At 44.8% G+C, this 27452-nt stretch overlaps 2 protein-coding genes across 4 annotated transcripts in view; one reads left to right on the top strand and one right to left on the bottom strand.

Moving 5' to 3' along the window:
• Dhc64C (dynein heavy chain, cytoplasmic) overlaps nt 1–6992 on the bottom strand; it is a 119857-nt gene extending 112865 nt beyond the window's left edge. For all 3 annotated transcript variants that reach the window (XM_065445201.1, XM_065445202.1, XM_065445203.1), the window contains exons 1-4: nt 6607–6992; nt 3324–3423; nt 2180–2353; nt 1227–1482 (exon numbers count right to left, since the gene is read on the bottom strand). In XM_065445201.1, coding sequence (XP_065301273.1) covers nt 1227–1482; nt 2180–2353; nt 3324–3423; nt 6607–6853 — 777 coding nt within the window. In that variant the 5' untranslated portion in view covers nt 6854–6992. The remainder of the gene's footprint in view (nt 1–1226; nt 1483–2179; nt 2354–3323; nt 3424–6606) is intronic.
• Nucleotides 6993–7597: 605 nt separating this feature from the next.
• Nucleotides 7598–27452, top strand: part of LOC135912686 (uncharacterized) — a 41840-nt gene continuing 21985 nt past the window's right edge. Inside the window, exons 1-5 of the mRNA XM_065445200.1 lie at nt 7598–7921; nt 7991–8087; nt 16908–17053; nt 18009–18090; nt 22058–22250. Of these exons, the coding sequence (XP_065301272.1) occupies nt 7738–7921; nt 7991–8087; nt 16908–17053; nt 18009–18090; nt 22058–22250 (702 nt within the window). The 5' untranslated portion in view covers nt 7598–7737. The remainder of the gene's footprint in view (nt 7922–7990; nt 8088–16907; nt 17054–18008; nt 18091–22057; nt 22251–27452) is intronic.

Below are 27452 nucleotides of genomic sequence, written 5' to 3'. Positions count from 1 at the left end.
GTTTCCCTCTTTCTCAGCCAAGAAAATTACTTGTCTCTCAAAGCGGGCATCATACTGAATGCGCTACATCACCATAACGTCACAAATAAGCAGAGCTGAAGTGCAAAAGACCATGGGGTACTGCAGCAGCATAACCGTAACACCCGTCACAAGTACAGCAAAAATGGCGTCGATTTTAGCGAAAAAATTCACCGATGATTACGATCCTTTTAAATGCGAAATTTGAGCACAGCTCCATACGTGTTTTCATTTCGTGACATATTGGCTGGCGCGGACAATCTGTCTAATGCGGCACATTGCAAATGGAGAGAAGTATGGCATGACTGCTTCACTAATCTGGAGACCACAAGAGCCAGCGCTTGGGTGACGCTTGGGTGACGCGTGGGTGCAATTTACAGCAGCAGCTGCCGACAGACCTCCCAGACGACACGCGCTACTCTGTTGTCATTTCGTAGCCATCGTTTCCACAATACATTTTTCTTCTCAGTTTTGCCATACCCTCATCCACTTTTCATCTCATGGTTATGGTGCACCCCCCTTTCTATTTTCCTCTTTGCATCTTTCATCCCTCACTGTGCTATGCGTTCGCTTTCATCTTTCGCTGCGCTCTAAAAACAACTTGACTTCGGTAGACTTGTCTACGAATTGGATCGAGACTTAAAGGTATGGGTTGCCAATGTAACATTAAAGCCCGCAGAATTAAGATATTTGTTTTAAAATTTCTAATTCTGCCATTATTCGATTGTAAGACAAGGGTTGAGTTCAAGCAAAAAAAATAATGAAAAAAGAAAAACTCGCATTACAATCAAGTAAATACGGTAGTACCACGTTGTGAAGCAAAGATGCTTAAGCATGAACATGCCACAACAAATAGCCATAATTTGGCCAGAATTTCATGCTAATCCAATTTTCATTATGCACAACACAAATGGGGGCACTCTCAGCTAATGAAGTAAATGGCTGTTCACATGTATTCTTTTTCACTAGAGCAACTTTATTTTTTCTTTTTCCCAAAGCAACTTTTGCAACTTCTGCAACTTCTGCAACTTCTATTACCTCTGCATGTACGCATTTCAGCTTTATGTCACTCATGTTCTACTAAAAGTTACCGCAATTCGCACTGTGAATCTTGCTTCCCCAGGGCAGAAAGCAACCAAGCCTTATGCACACAACCTATACTAATGCAATTTTAGCCACCTACAACAGAGACATGCACACACACGCACCTTCTGGATCTCTCGTATCCAGCGGTTGACTCCATTCTGTAACTGGTTAAGGAAGCTAGAGTCCTCAGTGCGATCCCCAAAGTCGGCAGCCGTGGCACGGCGCCCCTCCTCGGCACAGCGCTTGATGGTGGATGCGACCAGTGGGTGCACAGTCAGCGTGATCTCCGGAATGTCAATGTTTTGTTGTAGGTGCAGCAGGCCCATCTCCAGCTCTGCTATCTTCTTCTCCACGGTGGGGGCCATCTTGTCTCCATCCCTGTTTCACAAACCACGTAGGAGTGTCCGATAAGCCCATTCTTCAAACACTAAATTCTGTGCTGTACAAATGCTGCGCAACGCTTTGATTTCTCTCGAAATTTTTATGCATCATTCTCTAAGTGCCACACCAGGCATGCCAGATTGTTGACAAATATATGGCAGATGTCAGAGCATTGCTAACAAAAAGAATGCAATGAGTTCTGCATCCCTTTAGCTTTGGTTGCAAAATTGCAGATGAGCCCAGACAAAAGGAGAAAAAAAGGGAAGACGAGTAGTTATCAGGTTTAATGTTTGACCCTTCCACAGTATGTTATGAGGGCTGCCGTAGTGGAAGCTCAGGATCGCTCGCGACTACCTGGAGCTCTTTTGCACCTCTTTCATTCCACTTGCATTGGAATGTGGGTAACCAGGGCCAGGCATCAAACCCTCAATCTCGTGCTCTGCAGCAAAGCGTCCTAGCCACTGAAACAGCAGCGACCAACGAGCCCAGACAAGGCAAGATACAACCACACGAACCAGCACATTAAAGCCACAAGTGAAAGAGCGTAATGTTTCAGGAACACCTCCTATACTGAGTCTAGCTTAAGGAAGGAATCAGCATAAAATCCAGAATGGTTTTCATCAAACTAGGCCGCACCCAACTCCAATCCCAGGCCAGCTATTCACAACCACCTGACGGATGCCAGGCTGCTCACCTTTCAGCTCGTCCGGTCTCCTTGACGTAAGACTTGAAGTAAGGCGCCACCGCACTGCTGACGTACGAGTGGAGCGTCTCGTAAGGTGAGGCATCGTTCAGGTTCATCACCCGCAGCTGGGCGGCAACCTTCTTGTCGGCCTCAATGACCGCATACTTCTTGATGATTACCAAGCTGGAAAGAGGCGGAGAGATTCGGGAAGTCATTTACAGGTAGGAACTTTCAGAATGAAGCACAAAATTTACAAAGGATGATGACGTGTGGTGTTTAATGGCACAAGGATCTGATATGACAACTTTACAAAGGCTAATCACAATCACATCTGTGCCCGATGACCTTGAAAACAGATTATCTCTACCTAGTTAATTCACGTTTTGATTTTCAGTGTCTTTGAACGCTATTCGATTTAGCCAAATGTCAGGCATAGGAGAATTCATAATGTACAGCTGCAGCATACGTTCACAGAAGTTGTGGCTGCTTTGGCGGACCTTTTGCAATTTGCTTTTAAGTCAACCTAGATGTAAATCACGTGCAATTTTATAGAGGTATGTTTAGCGCTTTCGTAAGATAAAACAACACACTCAGTCACGCATAACGAACTGATTTTTGTACTTCAAGTTGCAAACTGTACTTTCTGTTGCACTTGTTTTTTTTAGAATCACAATTTTTGTTCTTTGCATGAACATTTCTCCGCAGGAATGGCTATTTATATTTTACTATGAATGTTTAATATTTGAGTCCTACAAAATGAAATTACAGTGAAATGTTGTAAGAAGATTTACAAAATGATTCGGTCACCGACTCTTCCTTCAGCTAAATAAAGCATATCCAACAAAAAGTTTGACATCTACTTTCTGTGAAAACTTGACGAACAAGAACTGCAATCAGCAATTTCATTTTTGTCAACATGGTGACTGCAATTGGCAGCTCCGACATCTCATGCAATGAACATCAGATTATCTTGTATTTTATATAACCTGCTACTGGCAATTGGCATTCTCCGATGTTTATACTAATGCAAGCAGGAAAAGATAAGCACAAGGAGCTCATGAAGTAAGGCATTATTTGTAAGTATACTGGTCCAAGAATTCATATCTCAAGCAATTCCTAAGTCCACAGAAATAGTATGTTAACCTCTACTCACCTGTTGATCTTGGGGTTTGTGAAGTGAACTTCACTGGATATCGTGTAGGTGACGGTCTCTTCCTCGACGTCCCCGCCACCCTCGCCCACGAGCTCCTCATCTGAGAAGGAAAGCAAGTCTGGCTATAAAATCATGTATCTTCTGTCCACTCCTGTTCCTTTTTTCTCGTTAAAGGAGTACTGACGCAACATTTCCGACATTTCTTTCTTTCATTCTTGCACTAAGTAATGTTTTGGACGTCAAAACCATAGAAAAAGTACTGGCAAGTCTCGAAGCACCTTAAATTTTTTACTAGCTAAAAGAGTTTCAGTTTCGCTTCCCAGACGGTTTGTATGTGTAGTGGTGTAGAAGGTGGTCATTAGGGAGCAGGACCATAGCATATTTTGGCACTCACACGATGGTCTGTTATGTTGCTCAATAAAGGTTGCTGTGGACCTAGTGGGTTCATACTGCTTAGGAAGAACGTCCTGCATAAAACAGACACGGAAAAGATGGTAGAGAAATGGACTAGCACTAGTCTGTGTCTACCCTCTCATTCACCACTCCCTCCCCCTGCATTACCTTCTTCCCAAGCGTTACGCTGCTACATAGAGCCTTGCAGTGAGCAGCAGCATAGCAGATGAGCGAACGAGCCAGAGCGAGTGCTAAGATGTCCTGCTCCCACGTGAACCCCTTGTCCATGCCAACACATACACTCCTCTCGGAAAACAACACCGAAACTGGTTTGTAGAAAAGCCAGTAAATTATTTTAAGTTGCTCCAAGGATTGCCAACACATGTTCTAGGATTCCGAGGTCAAGGACCTCCATCCAACAAAAAAGAAAATTAAGTCGAAAATCCCACATCAGTACTTCTCTAAAGTGCCACAGAACAGATCCAAAAAGCGCCAAGGCACAATAGCTCTTGTGACCGGAGCTGTATCAGGTACTGTCGCAAGCAATTTCCAGCAGCATGTGTCAACTCCTCCTCACACAACCTCCTCCTTCAGTTCTCCCTCTCCTCACTACAAGGCAGAAGGCTGCCCAAGAGTGGACGGGGGGCAACATCACTGGTAGTCCAGCTGCTTTGAGATACTAAATCAATCAATCGATCAATGAATAATACAGATTTTAAAGCACACATGTCAAGCTGCAACATTCTGTCCCTTTGCAAGGCAAAGATGCGAGCGAAGTGGCTGCAGCACTCGTCAGTATCCAATCGGCACCAGCATCTAAGCGTCACCTCATGCTGAATGATTACTACGTATATACCCCAATAGTGTTTCGGTGTCCGGTATTTGGGTAAATGCAAGCATCAGCAGTCTGGGCTCGGGGCGTTTTACCAGATGGGCGGAGGCGCAAATGTAAACAGCCTGCATGGTGCCGCCACCTGGTGGCTCAGAGCTCAACCAACCAGAACTAATACAGCAGTAACCAAGTGTGTGCTACTTTGCTTCTGGTTTGAATTTTTGGCCGCAACATAATTGTGAACACATTGTTTTTCTAAATATTTAAACTGTTTCACACTTGGTTACAGCAATATTAGCTCAGTTTGGCTGGTTAAGCCCTGCACCACTAGGTGGCTGGACCATGCAGACCGATAAGGCTGCTCACATATGTCTACGCTAAAGCTCCTTCACAGCAATGGAGGGGCTTTAATTTAAGCCTCCACCCATCCATCAAAACGCCCAGCTTTCCTGTGGTTACCGGAATACCAGACACACTCGGCGCTGCAACAGAATGCTCGCAATGCACTCTGCTTCGATAGCTCTTGCCTGGAATGAACTTCCAAGTGGCTGGCGGAGAGGTTGGAGAGGCCTCGCGCGCCGACTCCACGACAACCGGAAGTAGACGACATCACATCCTATCTTGACGCAGAGCCAGTAAAGGCGAAGCTTAGCTCCGATCACTCAGCGAACGAGTTGAGGAGAAAAAGCACGGCTATGGAGGAGAGTAACTTGTAATTGTCCGTAGCTTTCTTAGACATACACAAATTGTGGTGCAAATGTTTTACTGTAGCTACACCTTACGCATCTACAAAATTTGTCTGAACCATTTCAGGGACCGTTTGACATTAATGTGAGAAGACACAGGAACATTCAAAGTGCGAAGAGTCAAAAATTCATATCATCTATTATTTCTACACTGTCCTAGCAACCATACAGGCATTACACATAAGCACTAGCATCAGATTAGCCTCTAGAGATGTCACTGTGAAGCTCTTCCAAGCGAGCTGTGTGAGGACTTGGCCTTCATTAAGATTCAGTGCATTCGCAATTTGCTAACTGCCAATTTAGACACTAGTAACAGTTTCACATGCTGAATAAAAAAAAAAAAAGTTACTGACGCATACTATAACTTGCCGTCAATGAATGCAACAAACTGAGAAGTCTTAAAGTCGAACTTCCCAAATTGCCACACAAGTGCCAGTACTTAGACTTTTAAGTGAACATTTATTAGAGCCTCAGAATGAATAGACTGCATTTCATACAATGCACTGTGTATTGTAATGCATGTCCAGCTGCATTACAGTGCAACATGGACAATGGATCGGCTGAAATGCACAGAGGAGCCACATTGATCATTCGTTTCCAGAAATACTTTCGGACGGACACACACACGCACATTATATATATATATATATATATAGATATGTGTGTGTGTGTGTGTGTGTGTGTGTGTGTGTGTGTGTGTGCGTGCGTGCCTAAAATGCGTTTTTATTTTCCCATTTTCCGGCCAAGGACATGCCAACGAAAGAAAACAAATTCCTACGTGCTTTTTTACTATCGTCAAAAACATTTTATTCATTGTAGAAACGGGCAGTGCAGTCAGTGCCGATTACGTCCTTGAACGCAAATCGTAAAACTACCTGGCTTCACTGCAGTGCATCGCGAGTCTGAATTCATTGGGCACGACCAGGCCCAATGACAGGCCGAATGCAAAAATGTTAATGACCTCAAAGACTCGGACGCGCGCTTCCTCCCAGACACCGAAATCATCACAACGGCGGGAAACGGAAAAACAGCAAAAGAAGTCTTCATTCATTCGTCTCGGAATAACCGGTTCTGGGGCCCGGCATCGCCCCGACAGGCACGCCTACCCTGACCATGATCTTGGCGTGCCAGCAAAGAGACAAACGAAAAGAATGAATGAAAACTATCTGTATACGCGCCTAACAAGGTATCCAACACTCGAAGTGTTTCTTTCAAGAGCCGTACCACAGCCGAAACCCACGTCAACGAGTATGCGGCGCTGGCTCTCTTAGGCTTAGCCCCGCCTACGATTCGGGTAGCCACTTGCTCTCACCCTTGCTGGATGACCGCTGCACGAGAAGTGTCTTGACCTGAGGGTCAGCGATGAACTTGCGGAGGACTTCGAGGTTAGCCTTGTCGCTGAGAGCAGTCTCTAGAGACGGCTGAAGGACCTCATCTTCTTCGAGCAGCACTGGAACCACGCGACGGAGGTACTTGACGAGCGAGCCGACGTCGGCGAGCTCAACATCTTCGGTAGAGGCGACGGGCGGCGCCGTCCCTTCGGCGGTCTCTGCCGCCATGGTGCTGTGATTAGTCGCCGATGTGTTTCACGGCAACACCGCGAGCACGATCATAATACACACGACAGATGTGACGCCCACCGACTGCGTATCGGCAGTCGAGGGACTCATCTGCTGGGAAACGAGAACTGACGCGTTGATGCGTGGGATTTATAGACAGATAGTAGAAGCAGGGTAAAAGGGTAAATGCAAGGAGGCAAGAGTACGCAGTACTTGCAGCGCACCAGCGTACATTACTTATGGTAGTAACTCTACTCCCTCTACTGCACTCTACAAAGTTTAAAAAAAAAGAAATGTAATTTTTGCAGGAAACTTTATGCTGCACTCTACTTGTGGTGACCATGCACTGTGATGTAAAAGTGAAATAGATCACATTGCATGGCTCTAGCGTGGCCTTCAAGATCCTAAACCTAATAAATATTTAGAAGCAGCGTTAAAATAGAAAATGCTGACTGTAAAGGCATAAGACTGGCACTTGTGTCAAGGAGGTTAAGGAAAAACTTAAAGTTTTTCTTCAACCTCTTTGGCTTGTGTGGCAATTTTGAAAGTTCGACTTAATAACTTCTTTATCTTACTAAATGCGCTAATTTAATTTGTGCAGCAATCGACAGTATTATAAATGTGTGTTTGTGACAACAGCTTTTAATGTTTGTGAGACTTTCTCCTCATAAAGCGTATACAAACTGGCCCGGATTTCAACCCTTCTGCTTTCCACGCAAGTTCCGGTCTTGTCGGCTTTCACTTCCGGCTCTGCTTGCAACAGACGGTCGTTGTTCTATGCAGACAGTGCAGAAGTGCACATTAACGAACTGCGTTTGTCGCAGAGGCAAGGCATGTGCTGATGCTTATTTCGTATTGCGGACAGCCAGTCTTCTCCACGGAAAATGGTTGCCTGCTGCGCGGTGAAGTGCAGCAGTTCAAGTCAATCAGGGCACAAGATGTTCCGCGTGCCATGGGACCCTGCGCGCCGCAGGCAATGGGCAGTCGCTATCCGCCGCCAGACTGCGGATGGAAATCTCTTCATACCCAGTGATCACAACAGGCTGTGCTCTGTCCACTTTGTGAAGGGTGCGTGTCGCGCATAAACACATTTAGGTGCCCCATGTCTCATGGATACTTCCTATGTCTTCAATGCAGGAGCGCCGAGCTATGATCCTGATGACATTGACTACGTACCGCGGCTGTTTTTCCACGACGATGCCAGCAGAGAGCGATCACGCCGCGTTAAAAGCAGGTCTGCACACTTCGAGTTTTGCTACTAGTTTACGTCTGTTTCGTACTCTTGGCAAGATGCGTTGTGTGCATTTTTTATCGTTGGCGCCATCTCTGTGAAGGTATGGTCCTTCCCGCAAGATGGCTCCACAGCACTCACGGAGACTTGCCTGCGCGAAGAAAACTTGATAATCAACTTTCATGCACTTTGTGGCATCATGTCCCACATGCAATAATCATAACCTGTTGTGCGTGCGTTTTCTTTGTTTAAATTTTTACGTTTGCTTGTCAAGAACGGTGTCACGGTGACAGGCGCATCCCGCCTTGCATGCATGCCGTTCGTGATCTGGAACTTCATTGAAATTACCAGGCGTGCAACGTCAAGAATTAGATGACGATAATTGTTTGTGGGCAAAATAAGCCCCAAGTGTTGCACATTTTTCTTCTAGAGTTCACACGCTCCACATGCACTCTTATACCCGTGTCACACGGGCGTTTGGAAGGCCTTCCAACCGATAGTCAGTTGACTCAAAGGTCAAATTCGAGCTGCCACACGGGCCGTTTCGAAGGCCGTCGAGTCAATAGTCTATCGAGTCAACGGAGCACGTTACAACTCTATCGAAATCTCGACGGCCTTTGAGCAACGGAAGCGGAAACAGCGCGTACATGCCCTCTCATTCACAGTGTGCTCATACTCACGTTTAGAAAAAAACATCAAACCAAAATGCTCTAAAAATACTATATATGAGTGTTATCAATTATTCAATAATGTATTTTTGCCACTTGACATGTGCGAACACACAGCAAAACGGCGGCCTCATTGAGCGGCGCAAGCGTTGCCGCAGTTTCGCTACTCAACAACTTGAAAACTAAACACATGTGTATGGCGATGTATAAACAAATATTTGTGTATAAACAAACAAAAGAAATTATAGGAATTTTAAGAGGTTTTAATGTTGTTTAACTTTTCGTGACATGAAAACGAAAATAAAGATCCGCAGCACCACACGATTTTGCGAGAAACACCTGAACCGCTCAACGGCCTTTCAAAAGTGCCGTGTAGCAGCGCGACAACTCCTTTGAGTCGATAGAGTTGTGGCGTTTCGAAGGCCGTCGACTGGAAGGCCTTCCAAATGTGCCCGTGTGACACAGGTATTAAAGGGACCCTGAAACGATTTTGGCGATTTTCTACAAACGTACTGAGTCGTTAGAGTAGGTCCTTCTGATCATTAACTGACACATCTAAGTGCTCTGCGTAAAGCGTGTAATTTATTATAAGGTTTTAAAAATGCACATCGCTGTCGATCGCAGCGCACTGCTCGGCGGAATTTTAAGCCGCCCCTACCCATATGATGCAAATAACCCATATGACGTCACATGGGCGAGCTATCTGATTGGCTGACCAGGGCGCGTAGTCGATAATTTTTCCAACTTTATGGTGAACAAATGATGCTCGTAATAGTTGGAATGTTAGTTAGTTTGTTTTTGTAAAAAGAAAATAACTTAAAGAGAATACACAAGAATAGTTTTTTAGTACACTTGAGCACTTCCGGCACACAGCAAGTGCCGTCTGCTTGTGTTACAACGTGCGCAGTCTTTGACGAGAGCTCCGCCGTCAGTGTCGATCAGTCTTTTCGTGAGCACGATGAATCACCCTTGTTGCGTTGTGGGCTGCAGACGTAGCGACTGGAAAAATGTGAAGTTGCGAAATCGTGTCTCTCTGCAAGGCAGCATACGAGCGAACTGGCTGCTGCACATCGGACTGCGGCTATCCGATAGGCGCCAGGATTTGCGCGTTTGTGGCCGTCACTTTACAGCGGAAGATTACTAACGCAATAGCGTTTCGCAAGACCGGTATTAGGGCAAACACAAGCGCAAGGGGACAGGGTCTGGCCGCTTGACTGTGCCGGGATGAGCCATGAGATGAGCAGAAAGGTAAATGTGAATGGTCTGCACGGTGCAGCCACCTGGTGGCACAGAGCTCAACCATACACAGTAGCAGCAACGAAGTGCATTCTTCTTTGCTGCTGGTGTGTATTTTTCGCAGGAGTGTAATCATCAACAGGTTGTTCTTATAAATGTTTAAAATGTTTTACACTTGGTTAGAGCAATATTAGCGCTTCGTTTGACTGGTTAAGCGCTGCGCCAACATGTGTCGACCGTGCAGACCGATCAGGCTGCTCACGTACGTCTACTCTGAAGTTCCTTCATCAGCTTGAGTTTATGCCTCCAGTCATTTGCCGAAATGACCAGCTTGCCTGTGGTTACCGGAATACCGGCCACCTTCGGCGCTACGACAGAATGCTCGCAACGCACGCTGCTTCGATGGCTCTCGGTCGACGGCCAAGCGGCCAGCGGAGAGGTCTCGCGCGGGAGGAGGCGTGCTCCAACAACCGGAAGTGGACGATGTGACGTCGCATCGTGACGCAGGAACAGTGAAGGCGGAGCTTAGCGCCGCTCGCTTGGCGAGCGAGTTGAGGAGGAAAGGCATGGCTAGGGAGGAGGGTAACTTCTAATCGCTTGTAACTCCATTAATACGTAACGCTTCACTTAAATTGTGGTGCGAATGTTCTACTTAAGCTGTACCCTATGCGCCTACAAAATTTGTCCGAACCGTTTCAGGGGCCCTTTAAACAAATTTACACCCTTTGGAGTGCCCCTTCTGCCACACAACGATAATCGTCATCTGCATTGATGCGCTTCCTTTCTTTAACGCTGCGAGCCCGGTACTTTCCAGTAACGAACGGCACGCGCGTTATCAGCGTGATAGCATTGCCGACAGGAAATGTTATCATGCTGATAACGCGCGTGCCGTTCGTTACTGGAAAGTACCGGGCTCGCAGCGTTAACTCTAAGAACAGTTTACAGCCTCTGGAGTGCCCCTTCTGCCACACAACAATAATCGTTATCTGCCTTGATGCGTTTTCTTTCTTTAACGCTGCGAGCCCGGTACTTTCCAGTAATGAACGGGATGCGCGTTATCAGCATGATAGCATTCCCGACAGGATAGTAGTGGGCGCGGCGTTTTCAAAAAGGGAAACGCATCAAGGCGCTACTATATATATAGTAGCGACGCCTGGTGGCGGCGCGCGAAACGTTAACTGGGTAGTATTGAGCCCTGGCTGTGGTGAAGCTCGTTTCTAGCCCGAGTTTTGCGTCTTTTCACACTTTTTTTCAGCCCTGTTGTGAGTACGAAAAGGCTCGTCACTTCTCACAGACCGCACTGCGAGCTAGCCGCAGCCTATAGTTTAACGAAAACGAACTCTCCGTGAGACGTTATGCTGGAAGCAGAAGGAATCGGCGACGACGTTCCGGAGAGACCTAGCTCAGCCTCGAAAAGCGTCACCGTCGTTACTGCTGCGTCGGGGGCTGCCATGAACAAGAAGACCTGAATCCCAACATCAGATTCTGCCGTTTTCCTTCAAGGCCTCACGAAGCAGAGCGTCGGGCGCCCTGGATAGCTGCAGTTCGTCGCGCTGGGTAAGCGAAACTTCGCACCACGCTGACTGCTTCGCCTGTCTTGAAGCTTGCTTGATTATCTGTGTTCTAAAATTCGGTCTTTTGCACCTCGACGGCAGACCGCCATAGCAGCAGGCATGGCTGGTGATTCACGATTCGAGACCCTGCCACAGCGACAATTAACAATTCGACTGGTGCGAAGTGACCAGGTGTGTGCAAATGACCACAAATGGTCGGACTGATTCGGTGACAATTCACTACCTCACTACGAGCAGCACAAGTTAGAGAGTTAAATGTGCTCATCCTTGACCTTAAGCCAGCACATTGAGGCAGCGCAGCAAGGTAGTATTGATTGCAGCACATCAGTGTTCGAGCGCTGTCATTAAAAGCTACATCAAGCGAGCAGCGCGCGGGCTCGCGCTGCAGCGCGATTCGCACGTACGTTACTGCGAGCTCATATGCATTGCATCAGTTATTTATCAGTTCCTAAATTGAGACAGATGGCCGCTACTACAGTGCACGCATAACTACTTCTCTAGCGGCATGCAGTCAACAAAGATTGCAGGAGGCCCGCCATTTCGCGGCATGTCGAAAGACCGCTGCCGTTGCGGCGCGTACGATCATGCGCTCGAGCAGTTCATACATCGCGCCATGCTGAAAGACCGTTGCCGTCACGGCACGTACCGTCGTGCGCTCGAGCAGTTTTGTATACATGATGTCTGCTTATCGCTGCTGTGAATTCATTTATAGCGAGCTTTTCCTCGCATTTGTGCATCTGAATCTAGCAGCGTGCAAACCTTACCTGAAGTTGAAATTCATACGCGACTCGCTTCACTTGCGATTGACACTGTGCTAAAACTTCGCCGCTTATTTCTTGAACGGCGTACACGTATTCAGCGTTGCATAATTTCTTGCCTTTACGCAGCGTGCCACCCCTGAAAAAATCTTTGGCGCCCGATATGCGCTGCAAGCCATGGTACAACAAAACCGAAAGCGGCGGGTCCATATTGTAAACGTGCTATCCGAAGCAGACGACCGATCTTGGTACTACCCAGTTCAGGACAGAGGGCGCTTTTTAGCACCATTTTCGCAGCGCCCCCTGGGCAATGCAAGAGCCCCATCGGTGTGTGGCGTGGTGTTATCACGATGGCACCAAGCAGGAGATGCCACTACAGTGCCGCTTTCAAGCTAAAAGTTGTGATAGCTGCAGAGGTATCGTCAAACCTTCAAGCCGGGCGGGACTTCGGCATCGACGAGAAAAACGTCCGTCGTTGGAGGGCACAATGACAGCAGCTTTTTGCGTATGCCGCAACGAGCATGGCATTTAGCGGACCAAAGAAAGGCTGTCACCACAAAGTGGATACAGTTTTGGCTGATTTTGTTTGGACGCAGAGAGCAGCTGCCCTTCCAGTGACAACAGAAGTGCTCTAAGCGAAAGCTAAGGAACTTTCGAGGGAGCAAGACCCAACGCCAAAGGATTTCAAAGCCAGCCGGAGCTGGCTTCACAAATTCATGAAGCGCTTTGGCTTCAGCCTCCGACGTCACACTTCAATCACCCAGGAGCTGCCTAGTGATTTCGAAGAAAAGCTGATAGCTTTTCAACCCTACGTGCTGCGAAAGAGAGAAGCGGCAGGCTACAGCCTTGGGCAAATCGTCAATGCAAACCAGACGGCTGTGTATTTTGATATAGTGCACTGTTTGAAGGTGACAGTGACAAGGAACACAGCGACAATGACGTTGAATGAGCTCTGCACGTTCAGATTCAATAAATGCTGTTTGCATTTTGTGAACGCTGCCCTCGCTTTTTTGTTCGGCCTACATTCGAGGTAATATATCTATATTTTTTTGTTGGCTTTGGACTTTAGGAGGTCGGCTTAGAATCGGGGTCAGCCTAGATTCAAATAAATACGGCTTTGTGGCACCTGCTCGAACTTCTGCTTCTGCATTCTTGGTTTTTCTTTAAACTTGTGTTTGTTGGCTACAAGCTGTCTTTTCAACCACCTTCGAATGTGGCACTGTACCATCAAGGTAACAGAGAAGTGATTTTAGATGAATAGCTGATGGACAACGCATAGTACATGTCATAACAGGAATGGTAGCTCCACTTGTGCCTTGTACTAACGTGAAACAAATGGGTCAGGTAGTTGTGATGTTCCTTGTGAGAGTATAAATTAAACCTAATTTATATCAGAATGTACCACCTTTAAGAGTATGTTTTTTTTGTATGAGCGAAAAAAGAAAGTAATAGTAAGCCGATAAATTACTATAATGTAAGACAACTAAATTTGTGAAAACATGAATCCCAGACTTCAATGTTTCAGTAATTAGCCTGCAACTTTTGAACAGCAGAAGGTGGTTTGTACATGCCCTGGGACAAAGACAGTCCACAGAAGTGTGCTTAGGGGTTTGAAGTAGAGAAATGACAAACCCAAAGATAATAAATGATGGCTGATAATTAATGAATGAGTGGTGCCAAAACCGCTTTCTGGTTATGAGGCACACCGTAGTGGAGGACTTCAGAAATTTGGACCACCTGGAGTTCTTTGATGTGCACCTAAATCTAAGTGCACGGTGTTTTCGCATTTTGCCCTCACCGAAATGTGGCCGCCGTGGCTGGAATTCGATTCTGCTAAAATTTTAATTGCACATGGCATTTTTGGGGCAAATTGCTACTTCAAGTGTATTTCAATTGGTATTTCAAGAGTGATGATTATTGTTTGAAGACAAAAGCTCCAAAAGGTGTAAAGTATCTTTTAAAGTGTGTAGTATTGGGTGTAGCACTACATTCCACACTGTACAGTTTCTTCTTAGTTTAATATATATTTTTACAATGTAATATTCAAACACCACTACATTCTGAAGATGTCTCCAAATGTGCCTTTGAGGACATAGTGGCATCATGTGATGTGCTGAAGTGATCATCAAAGTGCCCTAATCATGCCTAACCTTTGGCAAATGAACATCATGAGGAAAGCCTCAGTTCTAGCTCATCAAAAATGGAATGCACATTGTACTGAATGACACGCTTGTCATTTGCATAGAGCTATGGAATGTGCAATAATGTCATCACCACTCACTTTTGTTGCTAGATACTTCATGGATTCCTCACTTTTAGCCTGCTCGGTCATATGCTGGTTGATATAACATTAACCACATTCTGCATGACTTACCTCTATGATTTACTGTCAGTTCGATGCCCTCACAGTGAACACCAAAAGCTTTTTTTTTAAAAAGCAGCATCACTGCACAGTCATGAAGTAGGCTCGGCTACCAAATTTCAGCCTTATCTGATTCTATATGTAGATCTGGCAGCTCTTGAAAACATTCACATCTTCTGTTTCAGCATGCTTAACTCCGAGCTACCGACTTTAGCAGCACAAATATTGGCAGTAAACTCATTTCTTTGGCCATATGCTGAAGTATTTGAAGCAAAAAGTGACTGCAGCGCAATACTCAAACCCTGAAATTGTCATGTGAGGGACGTTATGCAAACATATCCCCAAGTAAATCGCGCACAAACGCTGTGCTTTCCCTCATCCAGAAGTCTCGGGCACGGTGCACCCAGTACCTAACCTACACAGGATGTTTATGGGAGGATGAATATGTCCGGACATATTAAGAATTGGTGTCATCTGCACACACACACACACACACACACACACACACACACACACACACACACACACACACGGTTGTATTGATTATTGAGCCTTATTTCCTTATTTGAGCTTTAGTCAGTGCAAATAAAATTCTGCTTGCTGGTGCAATCACTCATTTGCAGCATTAGTTGCCCCCAGAACACTCCCAAATTGCTCTATATTTAGGTGTTTTTTTGAGGTTGGATATAGCCAGAAGTAGCCAGGTCAGGTGAATAGGGCGGATGAGGCATCACTTGAAAGACTAAGAAGGTCTGTTTTGCCATCGTTTCACTGGTAGTGTCTGACAAGGCACTGTCACATAACAGCCTTTGGAGAGCTTTCTCAACATTTTTTTCTTAATGTTTTGCCTCGACTTAGTGAAGTACAGTAATACCCTGCATAGAACGTTGCACCTTGTTGGAGGTGGTCCACCAGCAGAACTCCCTTTTTATCCCCTCCAAAAAACTGTCGCCATTTGCTTCAGCCTCGAGCTTGGCACGCTGAACTTCTTTGGCCTGGAGGAACCACTGTGCCCCTATTCCCTAGACTGTTCCTTTTTTCCCAGGATCGTAACAGTAGGTCGATGGCTCATCACCAGTTTGTCTGGGAAATCTCACACATTTTTGGCACAACGTTCCAAAGCAGCCATAGATGGCTCCACATATTATCTCTTTTGTTCAGTTGTCAAAAGCTTTGGAATTTACTTTGCTGCAACCTTTCTCACTTCCAAGTCATCGTGGATAATAGTAACTCTCTCACACTATATTCTTGCCCAGACATGTAGCAGTACTTATGCTGATATTCCATGGTCTTTCACGATCATGTCATGCAGTGGTGTAGCCAGGCGGTGACACACTTAATATGTGCCACCCCCCCCCCCACCCTCCCTTTACCTCTTGAAATTTCTGTGTTAGTATGCAGCCTCTCCAGTCCCCCTCCCTTCCCCTCATGCATGTATGTTCCCTCCCCTCCCCCAGCCCTTTAAAAAATGTCTGGCTACACCACTGATTTTATGGGTGGCTTTCATGTTTGTAGGTGCAGAGAAAGAAACGGGCCTTCCATGGGGTTTCTCACTTTGAACACCAAAATGACCATTTTAAAATTGGCAAGCCAACATTTAATGGCAGCATATGAAGGGCCACTGTTGTGCAATGGTTGCGACATTTCATCAAGGGTCTGCTTCACATGTTTCCCTTCGAGAAACAACAAACTTGATTATGGTCCTGTGCTCCTCCACATTGCACTTTTCTGGATGTGCTGTTAGACTGAACTTTGGACCTGAAAAGGAAAAGTAATATGAAAATAGAAGTGGCTAAATTTTGCACTATTGAATATAGACCAATTCGCCAGTGCACTCCGCAACCTACAGCAACCTAGCTAAATTTTGCTGGGTAAAGCTGAATACTTATCGGCGCCACCTCGCATGTGCCACACCCTTATATCCCATGTATATGTTCCTGCAGTATCACTTTACATTCGTGCTGCATTTGTTGCTGACTCGCCTGGAATGGTGCTCAGTCAGAAGGAAGCACATCTAAGAGCAGCCGAATTAAAAAGGGCCCTGTGTGTTGGTTGCTCGTGACAATATATTGTCACGAGATGTCACATAGAGATGACCTCTTGTGATGACCATATACATATGTGTATGGGGAACACTTGTGATGCCATGCAGTAAAGCTAAAGGTAGAAGACTGCTAGAAGACAAAGTGCTTGAAGTTGGCTTTGTTCTTATCTTTCCCTTTCAGTCATGCACGCTACGCAGGTGTTGCTGCAAAGCGAATTCTTTGCGCACAAAGTTTGCTGCAGCTTTCACAAGTGCCTGCTGGAGACAGCACAGAGGATGCAGCGAGACCTTCAACGGAATCGTCAAAATCGCTGTCAAGTTCACCCTGTGAGTTGGCCAAATTAACAGTTCGTATGCCCGTTCCGTAGCTGCAGGCAAGTTTGGCGCACTATTTCTAAGAATATTCCCCTGTATACCATCACAACATGGAGAAAATGTCTATTTATTTATTATGTATAAGGCGTTATGCAGACAAAGCAAGAGCCAAGATGGGGCAGAAGCTTGTATGGCTCCTAAATTTAAAGCTCCATCCGCGTCTCAGGAAGCCAACAAACATTCTTTGTCGTCGTCAATCACATGACAATACTTCACTTTTGCCAGTCATGGCTGTGAGTGGAGCATCCTCTCTGTTTGCGCACTGTGAGATAGCTAAACAAATTTTAAGTAAGTGCAGGGCATAATTGCGTCTGCATGTGATGACTAATGCAGCAGATGAATGGGCTGACACCGCGCTGTCAGCACCTGTTACACGTGCAGAATTATCCTGTAGGGCACTTGTCTCGGCAGTGCTCGTACCGTGTTTCCCAAAGCGCCAAGAATCTGATGCCAAGGCTGACTGCAATGAAATTTTTGGCCGTGTAAAGAGTCTATAGTTTCACACATTGTAAATATGAAGCAGCCTTTATGCAAAACTTGGCACTAGAAATACGACTGTAGATGTTGGAAAAGTCTTGCAAGAGCACGCATTTGTGATGCTAAAATTGAAAAAAAAAAAAGACCATTACTGCTTGGCGTAAGTGACGTGTGACTGAGATTGTGCGACTCATCAGCATGGCCTCTGACATTGGGGGATGCCTCTAGCACGCTGGAAAAGTTTTGAGCCGGCATGCTGGGACTTTTGTCATAACCACTAATTGCCAAGCACATATGTTGTCTCTGTTTTTGAAGGCCAATAGTAAGAAAATGAGACAATTATAACAGCCCTCCAGCTTTGTCAAGATTGTTTAAATATATATACTACCAAAGTGACATTACAATAGCTTGGTCTTGTCTGCTAACACAGGGCTTCGCAACACAAAGTGCTGCGTCAGCACGTGCACCAACCACACTGCCATGATCCAAGATGGAGTGCTTTCGTTTCACAGGTGAGCATCTGGGTGAAGCATTCACTGTCTTTGTCCACACATGCCAGTGCCTCGAGGACCTAAGGCTCATGTTGCATGGCTCAGCAGGAGGGCCATAGCATTACAAGATTAATTTAGGGAATTCCAGATGCCATGCTAGTGATGTTTATGCGATTTGAGATACTGTGCGAGTGACGGTTTATAGAAGTCTACTACAGTAGACTTCCGTTAATTTGACTCTGGTTAATTTGATTATTCGGTTCATTCGATCCCACTCGAAATGTCCCGGCCTGCGCTCATGCATTTCGTTGGGCCAAAACTTTTGTTATTTCAATCCTGAAATTGGCCTTTGCTGGATAATTCGAATTTGACCCGTCAGCATGCACAGGCTTAACCCCCAGGTGACTCCAATACTAAGTGGCAGCGTCTGGCTCGGAGGAACGCATATGTCATATCTCCTGCTGAAAACGCCTATTTTCAACCTGCCCTAAGAAGATTTTTAAGTGAGAACCATAGCCCACAATGCCTGATTACTGTATTTACACAATTCTAATACGCCCCGCCCCCCTTTTCTTTTTTCGACAATGTTGTGCCGTAAATTGCCTGCGCAGTGTCAATCGGACACAATACTTAAACCGCCTTAGCAGCGTTCCGGTGCTTTATGTCATATCATGGATGTGTTGCGGCGAAGCTGACTTTAGGAAACTGGCTGCTGTTGTGCAACACGTAAATTAAACCTTTGCTCATTTTTCTTGCTAAAAAATCGAGCGCGCTTAAGACTTCTGCTTTGTTTAGGAGCTTTATTTCATGTTAGTTGCCTGCTTTGGACACATATAAAGCGGATGTGTGTTTCGTTAGAGGGCACGTTAGAATGTGGAAACTACAGTGCCAAATGAATCAGCAGCGTGTTTTGAGCTTTTTCTGCATCTTGTTTAATTAGATGGGCCAGATAATTCTATCAGTTTTGTCGGTCCCGTCAAGGTTGAATTAACGGATGTCTACTGTTTTCGTGCCTGTGCACAGCTGCCAACTTTCCCAAATTTTCCGTAAAGGTTGAGACATGTAAATTTCCGTAAGTTCGGGATTGTTCTCAGATTTTACGAATCTTGCATCAAGTTTTACGAAACAGTTTTCTGTCAGTGAAAAAAAGTCTTAGAGGGGTCCAGAAGCACTTTTTATCGAAGTCGAGAACTGCGCGCACTTGAAGGTAAAATAGACTATTTCAGAAATATACTTTGCCGCTAGAAGTACTCGAATGCATTCAGCAGCAGTGGAGTTATTAGCATTAACAGGCTGCCTATGATCACCTTTTTCAATGCCTTGCACTGTGAAGGCTACGGTGGAGTGGGGTATGCCCACAACGTCACCGTGCCCACAACGTCACCGTGGCGCACACTCCAAATTTGATTTTGTATGTTCGCGTAGACACCACTATTTCCAATTTCGGCACCTACAACGCGCCAAACGTGGTTGTCCCCAGCGAGCCACGGTGCGCCAAGTGAGCAGACTCGTTTCAGAACCCTGTGGCGGCCACAGTATCTACGCTACTTAGCAGACCCCATCTACATGCAACTGTAGTTTGTATGTACAGCGTTTGCTTTATGCACAACGGTACTTGAGTGCGCACTCGCGCTCGTAGTCTCCAGTCTGGCCATGCTATGTTGTGTCCTGCCGACCTGTCCTGTTGGCTGACGGATAGTAGCCACGTCCAACTTGCACATATTTAAGTGCTATGAATACCTCAATACAAAGTGAAGTCTGCCAAGGTGTCCAACCAAGAGTGGCCAGGAGTGAGCGTGTGCTGGCGAGTGTGCGTGTGGTCTCACTTTAAAGGGACACTAAAGTGAAAAATGATTTCTTCTGCATTAGTAAATTACCGTTCTACAACACCAAAAACACCACCCTTACAACGATAATCCGTTTGGTAAGCCAGAAAACGCGCAAGAACGAAATACGGGTGGCGACGCCTACTTAAGTTCCCGCATCTGGGGGCTGTGACATCTTGGATTTTGATGGCATCTTCTAGGGCCTACTAATTATATATAGTGGTACAGATTGACTACATTGTGTTCTGAAGGAACCAAATATTAAACATGGCAAGTTTCGGGAATCTTTATTCAGCCAATGCGGCCCAAATGCGAAAACATACTTTGGAATCCCTGACGTCACGCTGACGTACCGGCGCTGGGGTTTCGGCGCAAAATTCAAATACTGATACTTGAACCTTCGTTTTCTCATCTAATAACCAAACCATTTTTTTTTAAATGACTGCCTGCAGGGTTCTCAAACAATGCTTCATTAGTCTAAACTGATTTATTGTTTCGCTTTAGTGTCCCTTTACGTTTCACGGGATTCAAGGCTAGTTGAGTGTTCAAAACTAATTGAAATTACCGAGACCTGACATCTATGACACCGTTAAGCAGGGAGGCCAAAGTTTAGTTCCGATGGGGGTAACCACGGCGGAGCGTGAACAGGCGATAGTCAGCTTCTGAAAGTGCATAGTACTTATCGAAATTTGAAAGCATATTTTCGCTCGCTTCAGCCTGTTCATTGAACTTTGTCAATAAATATAGACAGTAACAGTAGGAAGAAGCACGCTGATCCAAACACACTTTTTGATTGATGTCAGCTGTTGGCCAATAGCAGCAGCATGTGCGAATATGCTATATGACGATATATAGTACCCCAAAAGCGTGGGGACTAGACTTTTTTTGAAAAGAGAGTGCTTGAGAAAAAGGTAAATTTGCAGTCCGCTTGCAAGCTCCACACACCGTGCATGACTGCAAAACTTAGTTCAGTTCTTCACAGTGGCGCATGCTATCCGCAGACTGCATTCTTTTTTCAGCAAGTCAGAGGGGTGGTTCAGGGCCCCTTTAAAGGCATGAGAGATGGAGCAGTTCTAGATTGTGAAAAATGTATCCAGAAAAGAAATTGTGATGATACCTGTATGGCACTCTAATTATTGGCAGCACACAATATTTCTTAGGGGTACTTGCTTCGAGCAAGTTTATTTGGACAAGTTCTTGAAGCAGGCGAAACCAGCAGTTAATGTTGCTTGTCAGCCTCTGCTCTTCAAAGTTTGCTACTGCTTGTGTACTGGGTCTAAAGATAAAGCATTGTTGATGAAGTGTGTGTATGAACCCCACAAAAAATGTGTGCTCAGGCAAACTCTTCAGACAGTGCATATCATCACCCCTTCCCCCCTCCCCCTCGATACACCATGTCCGTGTTTATAGCCATCAGATGGTGACATAGCATTTGCCGCTGACAGCATGGAATGCACATTTACTGGCAATGACGGCATATTAAATCTATGTCTAGTACGCTCTGGTTAAAGCGTTGCGCTTGTGGCATGCCTCAAATTTTTTTACGGGTGTATGATAGCATTTTTTTCACACAGTGAAGGTTTATCGCTACTTTTTTCATGATGTCATGCCAACAAGATGTGACAGCATGACAGGGTCCGTCTGTAGCATCGCTTGTCACTGCTGTTAGAATATTGTGTACTGGTGGTTCACTCCTTCGTATGTGCTTCGCATGCCAGCACAACAAGCGCAGCACTATGCAATGCAGAAACTACTAAGATATGAGAGCGCGGTTGGCACATGATTGAGCAGAAAGTAAACCTTTTGACCACCTAGTGCGTAGCTGTCAAGGATAATGTCAGTTATTTTGTTTTTCTGAGGATCCAATAGAACTGGACGAGTAGGACTTTCTTCCATGCTATAACGCAATGCAATGATCTTTACAACATTAGTGGTTGAGTACTAGTAATATAATTCTAATGCAGAGTTACGACGCCATCAGGCTAGTACTAGAATGTCCCAGTAGAGTCCCCAATCGTTTCTTGTTTTGTTCTCTGTTCTTGATAATATTGACGCCTTAGACATTTTTGAGTATTATTCTATCACCGTAGCTTCAATTAATATTTGCCTTTAGTGTCCCTTTAAAAAGCTATAATCATATGCTATGGCGTATGCACTACCAGGTTTCCAAGGAACCCTGAGCTGAAAGCAAAGTGGATGAAAGTCGTAGGTCGCAAGCAGTGGCCATCAAAATGGTGGACAGCCATCTGCTCTGACCACTTCATCCCCGAAGACTTTGTCAGTGGGCATGCAGCTCTGGGCACGCTGAAGCCAAAGGCTGTCCCGTCCATCTTTTGGGACAGAGGCATTCCCATGGTTCGTAAAATGCTGCTCTTTGCCTTCTCTTCAGCTTGTCTTATTTGATAATAATTTACAGTGAACCCTCATCGTAATGAGCTCACTGGCACAGGGAGGACTCATTAGTGGTATTTTGGTATAAATGGCGGTGCCTTAAGATTTTCAGCAGTAGCCTCGAGAATGCACTGGAAGTCACTTGAGGTCCCTAAATCACAATTTAAAGGTTTGCTAAAAACAACAACTAAACCAGTTTAGAATGATACAGTCTTTTGGAAGTCTATTTTTGTTAATTTTATGATGAGAGACCCGCTGTGGTAACCTGGTGGCTATGGCATTGCACCGCAAAGCACAAGGTCAAAGTTTGATCCTGGATGCAGCAGCCACATTTTGGTGGAAGCAGAATGCAAAAAACGCTTGTGCACCATGCACTGGGTGCATGTTAAAAACCCCAGGTTGTCGAAATTCAGCTGGAGTCCCGTGCTACTTATATTTAATATTTTTGCAGTAAGACCTTGATTACTTAAAGAAAAAAAAAGTGATGGTCAAACATCCACTTTTTCTTAATTTTGCTTCAGAACGTCGGTGCTAGTACGTGATGCAATGTCATCAATTTTAAAGCGCTTTCTTGTATATGGGCTGTTGTAGCACAATAAGCGTTCATGAAACTTGCAAACTTCAGGGTTTGGCATTTTTAGAGAGCAATTTGGTCTATCTTTCCCAATGAAAAATTACCTACGCCCGAACAGACGCCGTCTAAATCCGTGGCATCCCCCCTCCCTTCTTGTTTTTGTGTACCTCATATGGATCTTTGTGACTGCCCTTGGTAGCACGTGGAATATCAGCAGAGGTTGACTGATGCGCTTCCCTATCTCAGCAGCTAACCATTATCAGAGCATGCTATGGTGGGACCCTGGCATGACTAGTCTAGTTTCCAGACCATCCAGGACTTACTTCTTAAATGCTAAAGTACAGGCCTTGACTCTAGGCTATGAGTAGACTTGCCCATTATATGCTTTGGCTCCCTTCCTCCAGGAATGAGCAGCTGGCTTGAAAAATGTGCTTCAGACCCTCTGAATTTCATATCATTAAACTATCTCTCTCTCTCTCTCATATTTACCTGCCAGTTGTAGTCAGGTCATAATAAACAAGGTGCCTGCCTGACAGTGAACTTCAAATAACTGTAAGCAAAAGGCGTGTCTGTTCAGTGCTATGGTAAATTTTGATACAAGTGAAAATTTGAATAACGCTACTTTGTTTCAACGATGCTTTATCGTGTTTTGATTGGTGATGCTTTAGGGATTTGGTTATTCAAGGTGAAGGAGATACTGATGCACACTTTCTGAGTTGTAGGCACTCTACTACCACGTGCACCTTGCATGTAAAAAGATGATTAGCATGCACGAAGGTTTGGGAGCGCGAAAGACAGTACAAGAAAGAACAAAAATGACAAAAATGAGTGCTTACCTTCCCCTAACGTTTATTGCTTGTTGCACATGGATTATGAATACACTCAAGGGAAAGGGAATCTATTTCAATTGCCACAGCTAAGCCGCACACAAGGACAGCCGTCTAAACATACGATCTCTTTATCAGACAGATTATTTGACGGTGTGGTTAACATGCTACACTTCTGTTTGTTATCTTGTAGGCTTCATAGATTCCACATGTTCATTGGTTTGCATACTTCTTCAGAATGACTGCACCACACAGCTACCTATATGCACTTCGATATGTACCTACTAGCTAGCCCACGTCAATGCTCTAGCATATGAGGAATTTTTAATTGATACTAAGGTTGTGTTCTAATTGCAGACCTGATGACATCGACATCATCATGATATCATGACAGGGAGCAAAATTTGCTGACGTCGTATAAAAATTATGCTAGGAATGGTGACGTTGCTCACTAAAAAAAAAATTCACAGGAGTGCTGCATGCATTTCTTTTGACTGCGCTCTCACATGGCACACGGTTGCAATCACAGAAATGAAGTGAGTTATTAGATAGTGATGTCATGTTGTGTACACCTCTTGCATATTGAAAGTGAAATTTGTTTGTCAAAAGACATAATGTAGCAAATTATTTATGGCACCCCAATGTTTGTCACTAATTTTTCTAAAGTTTGGAGGGTTTCTACCTTCATTTAACCCAGGAAAATATGACAAGTAAAAAAAAATGTTTTACATTTAGTGTGTAGATATTGACTCAATACTAATTAGACAGCATCTCGTCTGGCGAGAAAGTAAATGTTTGCAGTTGAGCCTCATAACGAAGCTGCATCAGACACAGAAATATGTTCGTTATAACCAGTATTCATTATAAGCATGTATTCGTTACCTGCTGATATTGGTGCAAAATGTTTTAGATTTGCATCGCTATATGTGTGTTTTGGTATATTGAAGTTTGATTGTATATATTAGGAAATAAAGCTGACAGCCGACTGAAGAGGCCGAGGATTGCCAAGAAAGAAACTGGTTGTGATGGCAATGCCATGAACCCCAAACAATGCAGGCCATGAAAAACAAAGGCGGAATAGGAACAACAGAAGTCACTTACTTGCTTATAAACGATGGCTGAAAAAAAATGTATTGCCAGGTTGAACTTAAGTGGGTGGTCTGTGCAACTTTGCTTCGTGAACAATTCAAGCATCCTTGTGGAAGCTGTAGCACCTATGTATCTCTTATAAGCACACTTTCTGGTTGGTGTACTGCTTTGTTAATGTGAAACATTCTTTTGCACAATACGAGGCACTTTATAGTGGGTAGGTTCCCGTCTCACTTTATTTTAGGCCTTTTCAATAAACAAGTTTCACACATAATTAAACTGTTGCAAACGATCCTGGATAGCCAGCTGCTCGTACAATGCTTTACATAACGATGATTTCCACATCATTTGAAATGCGCACAATTTTTTTTCCTTCTAATACAGATTAGTGCCAAGGGGACTAAAAGCCTTTAGGCCTGTTGGGCAATAGTGAAGGGCAATAGTGTCAAGATCCGCCTGGGTTCATGAACGAGTGGGGGGAAGGGGGGGGGGAGGGGCTCGAGGCACCCACCATCAGGGTCACACCCCGCAGTGTGGTGGTGATGATGATGAACGATGACAGTCCTCCGAGCAGCTGTGCTTGTCGGTGTTTATTTGTTGCGGTGATCAACGTTGCCTGGCGGGCTAACAGAGATTACGCCCAGGGGGCATCACATGCTCGTTTCATGAAGAGCAATAGCACCATATTTACTTGCACAATGCTCGCACTTCTTTCTCGCAGAAAATTAATGCAAACTTGGGGGGTCTGATAACTAGTACGGCGGGAACATATTCAGATAGAATGTTTTGATGTTAAATGGAAAAATAAATATTGAAATGAAAAATAAAATAGTTTAATATCGGGCTTCCTACACCAGCCACTGTGAACTGAAACAGAATAATAGTTCCAAACTGCACTTGCCTTTGCAATAAGGGCACACTGTTCTGCACAAGCAGGAACTGCGAAGGCCCTTTATTTGTGGACGCTAGTTGAACCTAGGGTCACTGATCGACTAAAGTGACTCTGACCCGACCTTTTTAGAGTCGGTGTCAACACTGACATCGATACAAGCAGACTGTCACTGCATTAATTTTCGAGGGTGCAATGATTACTCTATAAAAAAAGTCACAATATTTTTATGGCCAATGTGGGGAAGGCGAGTATTGTGCGAGTGACTACGATATACTTTTCATTTGATAAGTCCATATGGTTGGCCACTTCCATTGTGATCTAAATGTACCATTGAGAGACCTGAGCCCATCACCGTGCGGCTATAGCCAGCTCACTGTCATTATGGCTTATGTATTGGTGCAGAAGAGAGAGAGAAAAAGCAAGGGGGAAGAAATGTGTGGAGGTCTATGAGTTGGGCAAAAAGGCTAAGAAAACATTTGTGGTGTTTCCACAGTATTACCTGGTGTTTTTTTTTTCTCATTTTGTTTTTTTAATCTGGAGAAACCATCTTGCATCATATTTTCGTAATCGTGCTCTGAATATAAGTTAGAGCAAGTTTTGTTTCGAGGGCAGTATGTTCACATCTGTTCTCAAAATATAACACGCATTTTTGCTCTTCATTATGAGGTTCAGGCTTAACAACTTAATGACTGAGCTGTGCAGGAAAGCCAGCATCTTGGTGTAGTGGATGCAGTGTAGTGGATGCAGTAGTGGATGCAGTGCAGTGCGTGACGCCCCGCAGAACGTAAAACTACTAGCTTTCAAATCCCTTATCAGACCGAAAGTCGAATACGCATCACCCATCTGGAATCCATATCAAGTCTATCTAGTTAACGAGCTCGAGTCCTTTCAAAACCGCGTCGTCAGATACATCCATTCCTCATACTCATACGACGTAAGCGTATCATCCTTAAAAGCAAAATCTGATCTACAGCCCCTTGCACGTCGCCGTGCTACTGCTAGCCTTTGTCTCTTTCGTAAGTTTTTGTACAGTACCTTATTTCACGAGCCATATATCACACCACCCGCACGCATATCTCTACGAACTGGGCACCCATTACAAGTCTTACGCCCACGCTCCCACACAACTACATTTTCCTCGTCTTTTTTTTCCCGCACAGCATCAGATTGGAACGCCCTTCCCCACCACGTAGCTGCAATCACTTGCCCGGCATCGTTTCTGGAAAATGTGTCCTTGTTGGCTAATCATTAACTTGCTTTCTCACGTGTTATTATTTCTGTTGTTTTGCACTTGCGAAAGTGTAGCTTCAATGTACAATTTTTTCTGTATACCTGTGTTTATATTTGTATATTAATCTGTACCCACCCCTTATGTAATACCCCTAGCAAAGGGGTCTTTAAGGAAATAAAACTGAACTGAACTGAACTGAACTGAATGAGCTACTGCATTGGCTCAACATGGCTTTGCTCTTTTGCTATTTAGCACAATTGGTTGCACCTGCGATCCCAGGCTGTGGTGGCCGAATCTCACCTGGAGTGAAATGGTAAAATGTTGGTGTATTTATAGGTTTAAGTGCACATTAAATAAACTAATTGGTGGTCAAACCTGATCCTGAACGTACCACTGTGGTGTTCTTTTTTCAAGATTTCTCCAATGCTTTCCGAAGGTTTCCTATATGCAATTTCGATTGTGCCAAAATGGGGAAAGTGGGTAGGGTGGGGGGCTGTAATGAGCAATACTAAATGAGTTTATACTGGTAGCACACCTTTGCAAAACTCGTAGT

This window comes from Dermacentor albipictus, chromosome 7 (genome assembly GCF_038994185.2).
Source record: "Dermacentor albipictus isolate Rhodes 1998 colony chromosome 7, USDA_Dalb.pri_finalv2, whole genome shotgun sequence".
NCBI lineage: Eukaryota > Metazoa > Arthropoda > Arachnida > Ixodida > Ixodidae > Dermacentor > Dermacentor albipictus.
The sequence above is the reverse complement of the archived record's forward strand: the minus strand, read 5'-3'. Positions and strand labels throughout refer to the sequence as shown.